General features: G+C 43.0%; 1 protein-coding gene across 4 annotated transcripts; it reads right to left on the reverse strand.

The window, feature by feature from the left end:
• Positions 1-775: 775 nt before the first annotated feature.
• On the reverse strand, positions 776-13,999 carry gata2a (GATA binding protein 2a). 4 transcript variants are annotated; one of them, XM_061042362.1, is made up of 6 exons: positions 13,757-13,999; positions 9,086-9,507; positions 7,759-8,319; positions 5,132-5,289; positions 2,647-2,772; positions 776-1,975 (listed from the first exon to the last, which is right to left on the reverse strand). In XM_061042362.1, exons 2-6 carry the CDS (start codon positions 9,312-9,314, stop codon positions 1,676-1,678), a joined length of 1,374 nt encoding a protein of 457 aa, XP_060898345.1. In that variant the 5' UTR covers positions 9,315-9,507; positions 13,757-13,999; the 3' UTR covers positions 776-1,675. The 4 variants fall into 4 exon arrangements, with proteins under 4 accessions (XP_060898345.1, XP_060898346.1, XP_060898344.1 ...); XM_061042363.1 differs by lacking the exon at positions 13,757-13,999 and adding an exon at positions 9,735-9,881 and having other exon boundaries at positions 5,132-5,277; XM_061042361.1 differs by lacking the exon at positions 13,757-13,999 and adding an exon at positions 9,735-9,881.
• Between the last annotated feature and the right edge of the window lie 463 nt (positions 14,000-14,462).

A 14,462-nucleotide genomic window follows, 5' to 3' on the forward strand; every position in this document is an offset into this window, starting at 1 on the left:
CTTGACAGATTGAGAGAATGACGGAGGTTAAAAACAAACAGAATAAGAGGGAGGACCAAAAAAAGAGAGAGTGAAAAAAGATCAGCAAAGCAAAAAGAAAGAAAGAGAAAACGAGAAGAGGGAGCAACAGAGTCGACGCCTGTTTCCTGGCAGCCTCAGCTGCGTGCACATCTGTGTGTGAAGGGTCTGAGCAGACCCCCACGTGTTTGCTCAGGTCGCCTGATTGCCTTTCCTTCCTCCTCACTCTCCCACTAAAGACCCGCTGTCCTTCCGCTCACTCCAATCACCACAGCCAAGCGAGAGAGGGGCGATCTGACACACAAACAGTGAGAAAAGCTCATGACTCAGTATTTACCATGTGGAAATAGAGATTTTATAACGAGAGGATTTTCATTGGTTGTTTGGTGAAATAAGGGTGAGAATATCTGTGTTTGTTTTTCTCCCATGTGGGCACGTGCACATGTAGGACTGTGTGTGACTCCTGAATCTTTCGCTGGAGACTGCTGTCTGGGTACAATGGTCCAGCCTGAGGCCTCAGCTCCACAAAGAGGCCTTCTCTTAACAAGGCACCATCACAGATAGAGGAGGAGCCTGACCAAAGCATTATCACGCTTAAAGGATCACAGAGCTTCCCTCGATGCATCTGATATCACTTATGATTTTAATAATCCAGCACTCTTCATTAAAAGGAAAGTTTTGTCTATTGGCTGATGTTTGTGTGAGAAATGTGAGACTGATAATAAGAGACAGACTTAAGTTACGAGGCGGTGACAGATTTTACTTTAGTATTAAACTTTATTTCCTTTACTTTTGTGAGATGGGAAAATGATAAAAACATACAGCTCAGGGACTTTTCATCTAAGATAGATCAGTGTTTTTCTTTACGTAATAACCATGAAATTCAAATCATAACAGTTTCCATGTGTCTTTGACAAAAGCTTGAAGAGTGAAAATAAATTATCGTAGCAATAATTATAACATCAAATATAACAATAATAATAGCAATTAAGCATTTATAAACACTCTATTCACTGTCCTTTTTCCATAAAAGTCAATTATTAAAAACAGGTGAGCGTGGTGGTGGCGTACAATCCAGCATGTGAGGAGAGCACTGGTTTGTGGGTACTGTGTATGCTGTGCCTGACTGGTTCATAACAGCGTTGTAGATCTGTGAGCCAGTCTTGAGACTTCCAGCACTGAAGAGTTGGTCTGTCTGGATGACGGACTGGAGATGGACAGGGTGCACATATCTCAGTATATAATGAGATGGTTGTGAAGTGAAAACAGCGGTTCTTCTTAAGACCTCTCTTGAGTCTCCTGTTAATGGGTCAAGGAGAGGTGGGTACCAAAGTGACTTAGTAAAAATAAGCAAAAAGAATGACGAGCGTCTCCATTCACTCCATTCCCGCATGCTTCAGTCACACAGGGACTAACAAACTCCTCATCACATTAGCTCTTCACAAAGTCTGCTTAAGTCCTGCTCTGCAGCGTCCCATCAGTGAGGTCAGGCATGAGGCGACCCTCAGTCATTAGTCCAACTGAAGGTCACTCCCCTCCAACCACTGTACATGACGCAACAAGTCTGCTCAGCTCTTGGCAGGATGTGGAGGCCGTGTAGTGTTCATGGTGATGTTTAGGCTCCTTCACACCGAGGAGTCCGGGGTCTAAAAGGACCTCAGTGAGGCTCAGCCCAGACCGGCGAGCGATTGGAGTGGTGGGGGTGACCGAATGAAGGGTGAATGGGCGTGGGAGTAGGCAGCATGTGTCCTGAATGGCTGAAGGGGGGCAGATGACCCATGTGGGCCATGTGACTTGTGAGGCCGGGCGCACCGCCGAAGGGTGAGGCCTTGTCCTGCATGCACTTGGATAGCTCGTCAAAACCGTCCCCAGCTCGTTTGTTCCTCTTGGACTTGCTCGACATCTTGCGGTTGCGTGTCTGGATGCCTTCTTTCTTCATGGTCAAGGGTCTGTTGACCTGTGGAGAGCAGCACATTAGTTCAAGGGAACCCGGACAAAAGTTTCACTGATTGTCAGAATCGTTTTTTTTTCTGTTCACTTGTTTACCAGCTCATAACTTGAAATGTCATCAGTCATATACTGGTATCAAGTTAGCTATACTTCCTTTTGAGGCCAACATCATGAGTGTTAGCTGTGTGCTATAAATAATGAGCAGCTGTTTTGCATATCAAGTTCCATTATAAGGCGAGTCAGGGGGCGTTTTTTGAGCTTTTGTCCAATTTAAAACCAAACACAACCAAGTGTCAAAATGAATACATGGGGATGAGGGCTGGCTGGAGCTGAAAGGAGCAGCCTCAGACAAATCCTCATCAGTGTAACCGACGCCGTTACACTGAATGACAGTCCCACCCTGCAGCCTCTCCTGGGAGTAACGCCCCCCATTGAAACAACGATGGATTAATAAAAAAAAGCATAAAAGAACAGGACTACCGGTGGGTTCTGCTCCACAGGGTGAGCAGGCTTTGCTTCCACACTCTCACAGTTTCTCTGCTCCTAAATCGATACGAGCTGTCCGCCCACTTAACCAGTTAACGACCAGCGCACCCCCCCCCCCCCCAAAAAAATAACAACAAATAACAACAAAACGTAATTAAGTGCAGCTTTTTTTCCCCCCTTCAAACTACTTACATTGTGCAGTTTATAGTAAAGGCCGCAGGCGTTACACACCGGGTCTCCATTCCCGTTGCGCCTCCACAGGGTGGTGGTGGTGGTCTGGCAGTTTGCACAGCAGGTGCCTGCACGTCTAGCAGCGGACTGAAGGAAACACAGAAAATAGATGATGAGTAAATGAGCCTTTGACACGTTGTAGAGGTCAGCGCGGACATTTGTCTGCACAACAGCAACAAAATCTAGGCTAAATATCACGCTTGTTTTTTCCACATATAAAGAGCTTATCAAGTCTTCGTTCTGTCATTTAAACCACATCACTGACATTTCATAGACTTGACTGACTCTGTGATGTCTGCCTCAGCAGAAAATCGACAGGAGACAGACAGATATCCTTAAATTAAACGGCGGCACGCGGAGTTTCGTGAGGTTTCTCCTTTGACCACTGGACCACGTGCAGGAACAGCATCAAAAGAAAAAAACAGTCAGACTGGAAAAATTACTTTACTTCTCGATTGAATCAATTGTACGCAGACCGCAACAAACCATGATCAGATTTTCTCATTTGTGCAATGAGATACAGCGACGTTGTTCTAAAGAATGTTCTGCTCACCCCTGCCCGAAGGCTAAATATCACAGTGAATTAATTCAAGAATAAATGCCAGTACTGAAAGGTTACAATACGGCGCTTTTTTTTTTAACTCTCTCTATATCTTTGATCCGGGTTAACTGGACTTGTAAGTTGTGTAATACCCGGTGTCCTGCCTGACAACGTGCTTGTGTGTCCATTGCGGATCAATTCTTCACACATAATAAGAAACATTAGTTTTACATGCGAGACCCCTGCGGCTCTGTGCTCTGCAGTCAGCATCCACGTTTTTCCTCTTAATTAATTTCAGGTGGACTCTTTGCTATCGACCTGGAAAGCAACAATAACTGCGGACAATTTATATGTAGGCAAAGTTAATTAAAGTGTTTTAATATTGAAAAAGCTGCGCGTTAACTTTGGACCACTGGTCAGAATGATGAACGAGACGAGAACATAAATCCATTTATTTTCACATCCCCGCCCCTCGCTCTCTGTCTCTTCACACATAAGCGGCTCCTCCAGTGTTGTGATAATCTCTTTACAGTACATGTCAGGCCGGCCACAGAGAATGTAGCGCGCGGGTTGAAGGCGGAAACAGCCGGGAGCCTGACTTCCTTATCTGGGCCGGGCAGATATCCGGATAGGAAACAACTGGATGCCCCTTTGAACACAAGTCTGAAAAACACTTGAGCTGAAAATGCAAAAGCTACAGGCGTGCGGGACGAGCCAATGGAAAATCTAATAGACTTTTCACGAGGAGGAACGGCGTGGAGGTGGTCAAGGAGAAACATGGAAAACATCAGCAGCAATGTTAAAATGAAAACAGCCTTTTGAGAGTATTTTTAAACCCTCCGAAATATTTTACTGATCTTAATTTGCAAGTTCGAATATCGTTTAATGATAAGGAAGCACATTACAACACCTGTAATGATTATTAGCTCGGTTAAATGAAAAACATCTTGTTTTTGTGTTTGTATTATTATTATAGCCTATATAAGGGGTAACACTGGCAGCTTGTAAATTGTGTAATTTGAGTCCAAGCCCATAATTAAACTTAAATAATAGCCGCTGATCTAAATCTTTTGATACTAGCCTGAAGTTATTATAAGACTGTATGACCTTCTATGTTTTATCTTATTAACAGGCTTTTTATCAAATCAGTGTCATTTTTTATGCATATCTTCAATGCCAGTAATATAGAAATGTATTTACATTTATACATTTTTTTTTTTTAATTTGTCCATTTCTGATTTTTTTTTTTTTGACATAAAGTGTCAGCTGGTAATCAAAGCAGGCAACCAGTAAATTAAAAAACAAAAAACACTACTATTGTTTGTGTTTGACTGCTAAGGATTTAGGTTTTAAGGAAAAATCATGAGTAATGTAAAAAAGCTATGAGAAGATTTGAATAATTTATAGATAGATAGATAGATAGATAGATAGATAGATAGATAGATAGATAGATAGATAGATAGATAGATAGATACATAGATATATGCTTTGTTTTCAAACCCCTAAAATAAGAAACTGCAGACTAATGTTTCCAGCTCCTGCAGGGTTAAAGTCAGAGGTAGCTGTGCAGCTCTGCAGCAGTGATACATCCAGCACAAGAATGTTACATGTCCTCCCTGCTTTTCATTTACTCATGCATGGTGTTAACTTAAGCAGCATGGGCATTGGTATCAGTAACAGTATCAGAAGTAACAGCAATAATGATAGCGGGAACAAAGGCAATAGTAGCAGTATTGTAACAGGCCATGGGGGCGGATCATCGGGGGGTGAGGGGGACAAACAATTCCAGGAAGATCATAGGGAAAATATAACTTTCCTGGAATTGTGCTGCCGGCATCTGCTATGTGCTCATATTTGGGATGCCGTTTCTCGGGGTGAAGCGATGGAGTGAGAAGTGGGACTCACCAGTCTGCGTTTGGGCTTGATGAGGGGTCGGTTCTGGCCGTTCATCTTGTGGTACAGTCCGCAGGCGTTGCACAGGTAGTGGCCTGTACCATCCCGTCGCCACAGAGGGGTGGAGGTGGCACCGCAGTTTACACATTCACGGCCCTCTGCATAGAGTTCAAGAGGAGACAAGAAAAATTTATATAATTAAAAAATTCACACTCCGGCAGAAGCAACATTAAGCAGCTGTCCAGTCCCATCGGATGACTGCAGTGCTTGGAGACCTTAGATGGCTCTGTAATATGAAGTTGAAATCTGTCCCATGACAGAGACAATGTCTATATCACTCTGCAGGTGTGCACGGCTGTCACGGACACAGACACATACATGTAAACTGATCCAGAGTTTGGAGGCCAGAGACAGCCAGAACATGTCCAGAGGTGTCCAACAAGACGAATGAGACACACCATCAAATTAGGACTACATTATTTATCAATGTGGGCATCCATGAGAGGAAACAAAAGTGTGTGGCAGTGGTATTAAATGTTGCAGCCTTTAATGAAGTAATCCAAGTTGGCTGCAATTAATAATGTTAATATAGTAGTTAATGCATTGTTATTCGGATCAAGTTGTATTATTATGAAGCAGTTAACGTCCTCCTCTATTTAAAAACCTGCTGTTTTAGTTTCTCCTGAACGCTCTGGTCCACATTCAGGTTTGGCTGACTTCAAACAGCCTGTTGCTAAACCGACCGATTCATTTAATTCAAGTCTCCCTCTCTCCCTAGAGCTTCATCTCATTATTCCTGTTATAATGCCAGCGACACCCACAGTCCCACCCTCGTCCCACAAAGGAATCTGACCTGAGCAAAAAGCTATGTGCCTTTTGAAATGCATCTTGCTGCCTTTTTATTGTACCTCCCTCACCTTCCTCTTCTGTCTGTCGCAAGTACAGCAGGCACATTAAAGTGGTTCATTAACACCCAAAATATTCACCAGCTATGACTGGTGTGTATTAAGTCTTGAGCAATGTTTAGTGTTGAAATAAGAATGGGAACCTATAATTCAAACAGTAGATACAGAGAGGATGAGGAGTTTTGGTTTGAGGCTGGTTCAACAGAAAGCCACAACACTGTAAGGTATCTGTACTGACAGCTGAAATGTCATTGTGGCATTTTGTACAACAGTCAATCACCATTACTGGCACTGGACATGGACTTTGATAGATAAGAGGCTTTTTAATGCTGTAGCTGATATGTTTGTGTTGCCGATTCAGACACGGTCTGGATTCTTCTAAATGTCACAGTATAACATTTCTCTGCTCACAATCACTCAGATTATCTGCCAGTCAGCGTTCACCAGATGTATTTAAAAAGCATTAGGACAAAGGATGACAATTCTGGCAATTAAACAACTACATTTGTTGCCAATAATAAGTCTGAGTGTCTCTTGTTCTCATTTTTGTCCATTAATTCAAAGAACAACAGCTGGAACAATGTAGGGAAATTACAAACACATTACCAGACTTGTTTTTCAAATGTCGGCACATTAATGTCAGACATAAAGCCCAAATAAATATCCCACTTAATGTAGGCTAGTGTAATGAACCTGGTGTTTATCCAGACAGACAGAATTGATTGTCTCAGATCTGGCTTTACGAATTTTAAAGAAATGAAAAAACAAACAAACTTAGAATTACTGAATGGACTGTTTTCCAAACTGTGCCATGATGCACTCAGCCCTGTTTTTATAAAATAGACTCACATACGCATGCTCATTGTGGACCTGGTTGCCTGCACTTCGTGTTAGAGCACTGGGCCAAGGCCATGCTTAAAAACACAAACAGCAGGGCTCTGTCGCCTGGGCTTTGTTAGTACTGGGGAGAACTGTGGGAGGGGTGGAGGTCGTGATTTGTTCACTTGGAGGTATACAGGATATGGCAGGAGCCAGGGCGTCGTGACTCTTTCATTTTTAAGTGCAATAAAGGCCATAGAAAAAACAACAATCCTCACGAAGAAGAAGAAGAAGCCACAGTTTGAACTATAGTACTAGAGGAACTTGTTCAAAAAGTCGATGTAAAAGTTTTGTTTTAGTAACGAGAAAATGTCAATTTTTATTCGCTGGTTGAACTTTAAACATGTTTATTTTTTCGAAAAATAAAAAAAGATGTTTATGAATGATTATCTTAATTAGTAGGTTTAATCCCACTTTCTTTCTCTTTGAGATAACAACAGGCACGTTTGATATAGAGCACTATGGCTTTAGCTGGACATTTAGATAATACTTGACCCCGATTAGTCTGATGAGTTTCATCTCGGGGTTGAATAGTCATTTGAAATGGAGGCAAGGAGAGCGATGGGGCAAAGATAAAAACATGTCAGGACAGGTTTGAGAGGAGAAGTGAGCGATATTAAAATGGAAGGCTCCTTCTCGTCACTGAGCCATCAGAGCAAAGTCGTGCTAAACAAACATTCACTAGCCTACACAAATTTAAAATGGGGCTAAAAATTTGAAATTAAATCCTAAAAACGAAATGTGCGACAAAGTCTGTCCAACGAAAAATTAAGCTGCTAATTATAATTGATTACTAAACAGTGACAATTGTATCAAAGTTTTTCAGTTTGATCTGGAAACCCATGTGAGACTCACCTGAGCTCGACCGGGCTTTGCTTTTGCACTTTGGCGTGAAGCTGGAGGACGACCCTCCGAGCAGGCTGCCGGGGTGGAAGAGGCTGCCGCTGTACTCGTGATGAGGCAGCGAGTAGGTCGGGTAGGTCGGGATGGGGTGATGCGTGGCCTGGCTGTTCATCGAGGCCAGGCCGCTGCGGAGCGGACTACAGCTCTCCATTTTCATGCTGTCCGTGAGCGGCACCTGGTACTTGATCGACTCCTTCTCGTCCATCCTGGTGGAGGTCGGAGAGGTAGGGCCGGGGTCCGGGGACACGTCCTTCGGAGGTGTAGGAGGGAAACTGTAGAGGTGCGGGCTGGAATGGGACGCCGGAGTGAGCGAGGCCACCGGAGCCGTACCGGTGCTGCTGCTGCAGGGGTAGCCGGAGCCGCTCGTGTGCAGGCCGGGTTTGCTGAAGTGGCTCACCGCCCATGCGTTATGGTGGTGGGCAGCAGACAGGGCTGCTTTCCCGGGGTCCAGCCAGGAAATACTGGGGCTGTGGATGAGGTGTGGTCGGCAAACCTGGTTCCCAGTGAGGCGAGCTGAAATCCAAAAGAATACATTTAAAAATATAGCCTACTTTATAGGATATTTCGGAGCTTCTTGACACACGCACTTTTCACGCATTATTGCTTCCAGTTTGCAGAACAAAAACATTTCCTTACCTTTTAAATGACTTGAGTTCGACATTTAAGTTCGTATTGGGAAAAAATGCTGTAAATTATCTTATAGGCTATAAGTCCCAATTTTTTTTTTCTCACTTTTGGTAAATTATCCAAAAGTAATTTCCTTAAAGAATTCTCGAACAACTTAAACTCTTTTAGACAGAGAATATTGGTCAAAGTGGACTGAAGAAAACACACTGAAAAGTGTCCGCTCGTCAGGACAGTATCTTTTTATCGACTGCAGCTCTCGGACTAAAGATTGTTATTAGGGAATTTGCGGTTTTTATTTTATATCCGGGAAGTGCCTCTCTCTCTCTCCCTCTAGAAACCCCTGCCCCAACACAGAGGGGTTAAATGACATACTTCCCTTTCCCTTCGCTGTCATTTGCTAGAAATTCCTTTTATGTTGCTGAAGTGGCCCAGAAAAGTCAAGACGTACTTTTCTTCAAACACACTGCGTGGATTGTTTTAGTATGTTATCCTTAATATGCCTATAACCACGACACAAAATAATTAAGGTACGCTCTGTTTTTTCAACATGTGATTTATATAGAAACGTTAGTATTATAATTTTAATTTTAAACGTATATTCCTCATCACATTCCCAGATTAAAGTGTTATTGTGAATGTGAGCGCATCTCACCGTGTGCTTGGCTGTATGTGACCCTGGCCCGGGAGTTGGTGTAGTAAGGGTTCCCTTGAGAGTCCAAGTGGTTCAGAAACATGTCAACTTCGTCCTGGGGCAGTAAAGGCGCCATGGGCTCCATGTAGTTGTGGCTCAGACTGTGATGGTGTGAGTCCGGGTGCTGGCCGTTCAGCACTGCGTGATGGTGCGCCATCCACCGAGACTGATCGGCTGCTGCGACCTCCATGTCTGAACTCTTCTCCTCTTCAGTTGTCTGTGTATGCAGGGCAACTTTTAGGCTATGTTTACCTCCAAATGGAAGGTTTAAGTCCCCTTGTAGGCCTAGTCCTTTGGCTGTGGAAGTCTCGACTGAGTTTATTTACTTCAGAAATAGAATCCGTAAACAGCCCGGTCTGCTTCTTTCTCCTTAGTTATTAAACCTGCAATGAAACGAGAACAAATTGTTACTTCACAAACTCACCTTCAACGCATCATCCTTTGTATGTTTATCCAATCATAATGTTGGACACATGTCAAAACTTTGCACACACTAGAGTCCTGATGATTAAAAATAGAAAATGCATGCGTGCGGTTTCACAATGAAAGCACAGCATTCCGTCTCCGCACAAATAAAAAATAATAGCCTACAAATGTTTCCCCTGGTTACCTGGTGCAAGTGCGATCAGCTGACGGCAAACACAGCTCTGATGTGTATACCTCCTGATCCATGCGGTGCTCAGGCTCATTAATGAGATGTGGCGCAGACTGATGCGGCTGGCGCCAGTAAATTCCCATATCAAGCAACGTGGGGCGGAGCGTCGCTCTCGGCCAATCACAACCAACCCGGCTACAATTGGCTCTCTGCATCCTTGCTCGCCGTCTTTCAATTTCCATTTCTCTGCACCGAAAAACTAAAAGACTTATCAATCAGCAGAGTAATTTCTGAGGGGTCTTTCTCTCGTGTGATGCTCACACTGAACGAGCAATCGGCCCGTGATAATCTGCTTTTTAGCGGCAGTTTAAAGCCTAAAGACAGGCATATAACATGAGGGGAAATTCAGACTGCACAATACGTGGCTTAATAGTACAATTATACGGCTTTTTTGTATAGTGTAATCTATTTTAAGTCGCCCTCACCTGTTAAAAAATATCTGCAGAAAATGTTACAATAAAAAAAAAAAGTCAGAGTTATTTCAAATGTCACAACTACATGGTAATTGTTTTATCTTTTATCTGTTAAAGCTGCTGATTTAGCGTTGCATCATAGTTGTCAGTGTTGTTGGTTTTTTTTTGCAGACTGCTGTTATGTAAATAAACAGCGTCTTCAGCACCTCTAAAACTAACAGAGGAGGAGTCGATTTATGACCCCGAAATTGGCCCCATTGTTGGGAGCGCCTAATTGTCTTTAATTAGTATAGCAGGACATTCCTCTCGTGAAAACAGAGGTTTTTGTCTCGCGGACAGAGCCATCAAACACAGTTTGCATACTAATGGCGCCTCTCTCTCACTTGGTGGCACCAGGGATGGACCCAAGGCCTCACCTATGAAAACCAGTCAATCATCAAAGTGTCTGTAAACGCCCTCATTCAAAACTAACAATACAAATCAAGGCACAAATGAAAAACTTGAATAGAAGCTTAATTTATGTTCATCATAATGGTTATATAATTAATTCAGCTAATTGATAAACGCCCGATTCTGCCATTGTGGATAAACTGTTGGGGCTGTTGTGATAACACCGTTTTCGAATGTTTTAACTCGTTTATTTATTTCTTTACCACTTTTTATTTATCATTATTCTTTTATTTTAATCTGGTATTTCCCATGCTATTTTATTTTTATATAATCTATTCTCTAGCTGCAGTGCGTGCGTAAGATTAGTAGTCCTTGCGTTATTCGCTCCATGCCTGATGTGCCCCTAAAGATACAGGCCTACGTGCGTCGTTACTGTGTGAGTAAATCTGTGTGTTTTGTGTGTGTATTTGTGAGTAGCTTGTGACTGACAGGGAATAATTGGAGGGTCTCGGAGCCTAGACTGGCCGCCTTGCTGACGCCTGGACCTGACGTCACAGATCTTACGGTGGGGGCTGAAAGTTGGTGGGGTGTGTCACGTGAAGCTACTAATACCTGGACAACTCCTCATGACTGTGATGACATGGTTTGCAAGAAGCAGGTCATTAGGATGTTATAATGTTGTACCAACCTGCTGTGTGTGTGTGTGTGTGTGTGTGTGTGCGTGTGCGTGTGTGTCAGTCATCAGTCATTAAATCACTGGCAGGTTGCCAGGGGCAGTGAGTTGATGAGCTCAGCCCTTTGAGCTTGTCAGCTCCTAAAATCAACAAATTAGTGCATGTGGGGCAGCGGAGGGCTGGCTACCTGAATTACTGACATTCCAGTGAAAAAAAGCAGCACGGTTAGCAGGTAGAGTGAGAATATTAATATGACCACTCCCTTTCATAAATATTGCATTATAGCACACACTAGATCAATTATCAGTCTTGTACTACTTATATGTCTAGGCTATTTCATGCTACAGAATAATTGCCATCACATACACTTGAACCCGGGGTAACAAGGACTCCCTCTGTTCCAGCATGAATGGATAGACAGTGATGCTCCCGTTATTGATGCTAGTACTGAAAGGAGTGTTTTTTTTCTCTCCACAGTTACATGTCACTACAGCCTGCGGTGGTCAGCCTTTGCGTTTGTACTGCATGTGCTCTGGCTGTGCTCAGCACCAGGGCCTGTGAGAGCGGGTCAGGCTCAGGCTGTAGCTGCTGCACCAAGCCCATTGTTGTTTGCATGTTTGCCAAATGGATTACTCAGCAGGATTTACCCCCTCTGTAATTTATACCTTCATTAATCCCATTTGTATCTGTGTTGGAACAAAAGATGGGAGAGGGTGATGGAGGGTTAGTGGAGAGTGTGGGAGGAGGGGGGGGGGTTCTTTTGCTTTCCCTCTGTCTTTCTCAAGGACACAGCAGTATTGTTTCAGCCAGGGGTGCTATCCTTGACTGGGAAACAGCATCCCTCTCACAACACCACCTGTGCTGGGCGAGAACTGTGTACAACAACTGTACGACTGCAGGTACAGCTGCTAATGAACAACAAGATTATCATTCCGATCCATGCTGTTATTAAATGGGATTGGCTTTATCTACCTGTTTGTTCCCATTGGGCACGGTCATCCATCATTATCCTGAGTGGAGGTGTGTGACTGTGTGAATGTGTGTGTGTGCTTGGTTGGGGGGGGGGGGGGGGGGGGTGAGGAGCCACAGTGGGGCTTGTGAAGATAAGCAGAGCCAGAGAGAAGAGAATGACACAAACCAGCTGAAGCATTATTGTCCCCTTTACTCACGGCTAATTAGATCGAGCCAGGGCACCGGGGGGCTTTATAGTCACAAGCACCCAGACACAAGACCCTCTAACTGCTGGGATAGGAGCCTGGATGCTGCCATGAAAGCCGCACTCCCTCCCATTTATGCAGTTTGAGTACAGAATAACAACATTTCAGAATAATGCAGGCCATAATGTGCACAGTTAACATGAGGAGAAATGGAGCAGATGATTCATAGATTTATAGCCTCAGCCTCTTTTGAATTATTCTGAAAAAGTTCTCCATGGCAAAAAGGCATAGTATAAAAACAGACTGATAAGAGTGGCAGAGACCTTTCAAACATTGTTTTTTTAATCTGCACATTCATTCATCTTTCCCTTCATTCGTTAATTTAAAATCTTTTTTTAATTTTTTTTTTTTTACTTTCACTGCGTTTGCCTTCAATTCAAAATGATGCTAACACACACTCTATTCTCATTCACACATCACTCCTGTACTCCTCATTGTTTGAATCACAGAACACAAAGCATCATGCACAGGTAATAGAGAGAGGTTGCTGTATAGACTCCGGCTGCTGCATGCCTGTGCACACTCTGCTCTTCCATTGTACTGATGTGATTGCTCTTCCTGCTGAAGAAAGATTTCTGCTCAGGTCCTTTATGCGTTTGAAAGCGTGACAATTGAATGGGCTACTTTTGGACACTAATATCATGCTGATGATATAATCCATTTCATGATCGAGGGATTTTTTTTTTCAGGGAAAATAACTCCTTGCCAATGGCAACAGAGAGTGGCATGCAATAAAATTGATAATCTTACTGATGGTAATTCTTAGAACAAATTCGCCATTTAATTTGGCTGTGCATGCATTCTTGATTTAGACATATTACTTCTGTTATTGTGCAAGCTCATTCGAAGAAAGAAATTGAATACAAACTGGTACAATAACAAGCCGACAGTGCCACTTAATACATTATCTTTTGAATAAATAGAACATCTTTACAATGCATACTGCACTGCTTTAATCGTGCTGCAGATGTTAGGGTATACAAAGCTAAAAAAAAAAACTAAAAAATGTAAAGGGTAAATGTAAATAGGCTATGAACTACAATTATTTAAAAAAAAATGAATTAGCACAAAAATCATTCAATCAATAAAAGCTCGATAACATTTAAAAAGGAGTGTTTGTCACAATATTTGTGAGGAATGATAACCCTCGATTAGACCTTTTTAACAGTTGCAATTAGCCTACTTATAGCTATAAGAGTATAGTCTATTATTATTTTAAATTACAAACAACAAAGGCATTTTCATGGAACATTTAAAACCTGCTTTGATGATATCTCACTGACCTGCACCAGTCTCGATATGTGAGCGGAGCGGCTGCGCTGTCCGAGTCAAACCAGTGAAAGCATCGGTTTCATCGCCTCACTTCTCTTCTCTCCAAAAGACATTGAGGGAAAAAGAGCAAAGGGAAAAGCTTGTTAAAGATGCTGTCCTGCCAAAAAAAAGGGTTGCTGTCTGTATCACCAGCCTGCAGAGAGCGTAACGTATGTCTGCGCTTAGTGTCTCCCTCTACCCCTCTCTCTCTCTCTCTCTCTCTCTCTCTCCAAACCTTTGAGAATATGAGCAAAAAGTTGAGCGGCTGTAGGAGAGGCTGCAGCAGTACAGCAACGTAACTGCGCGTCAGCTTGCAGCCTGTTTCCGGGTCCCGTTAAATGGACAGAACATGGCAGAAGCAGTAGTAGGCTACCTGATAAAAAAAAAAGGTGATCAATAATTCGCCCCTTACACGGAGTGTCAGCATATTATCTTTCATAAGGAGCCCAGTCACCCACACTCAACTGCAAAACCAGTGACTGATTTTTGAAACTGACTATGCTATTCATTCATGTAGAATTTTGTTTTGAGTACATGCTTAGACACATGGGTATTTTTTATTTTATTTCTCAGTTCTTTAGGGCGTAGCCTATTATTGAGAAAGAACTTCAATTAGTACATGACCCCTCTGGTCTGCCGGGGGTCAACGAAAGTCCCTGCATGGTCCCCACATGTCCC

This window comes from Labrus mixtus, chromosome 7, assembly GCF_963584025.1.
Source record: "Labrus mixtus chromosome 7, fLabMix1.1, whole genome shotgun sequence".
Classification (NCBI taxonomy): Eukaryota; Metazoa; Chordata; class Actinopteri; order Labriformes; family Labridae; genus Labrus; species Labrus mixtus.

Bases quoted from the DNA above. Each gene is read 5' to 3' on its own strand.
- gata2a (XM_061042362.1), bottom strand. From the start codon at position 9,314: ATGGAGGTCGCAGCAGCCGATCAGTCTCGGTGGATGGCGCACCATCAC. The intron at 2,773-5,131 runs GTGAGTCCCACT...TGTTTCCTTCAG, and splicing joins TCAAGCCCAAACGCAGACTG to TCCGCTGCTAGACGTGCAGG. The intron at 1,976-2,646 runs GTAAGTAGTTTG...TGCTCTCCACAG, and splicing joins TTTACTATAAACTGCACAAT to GTCAACAGACCCTTGACCAT.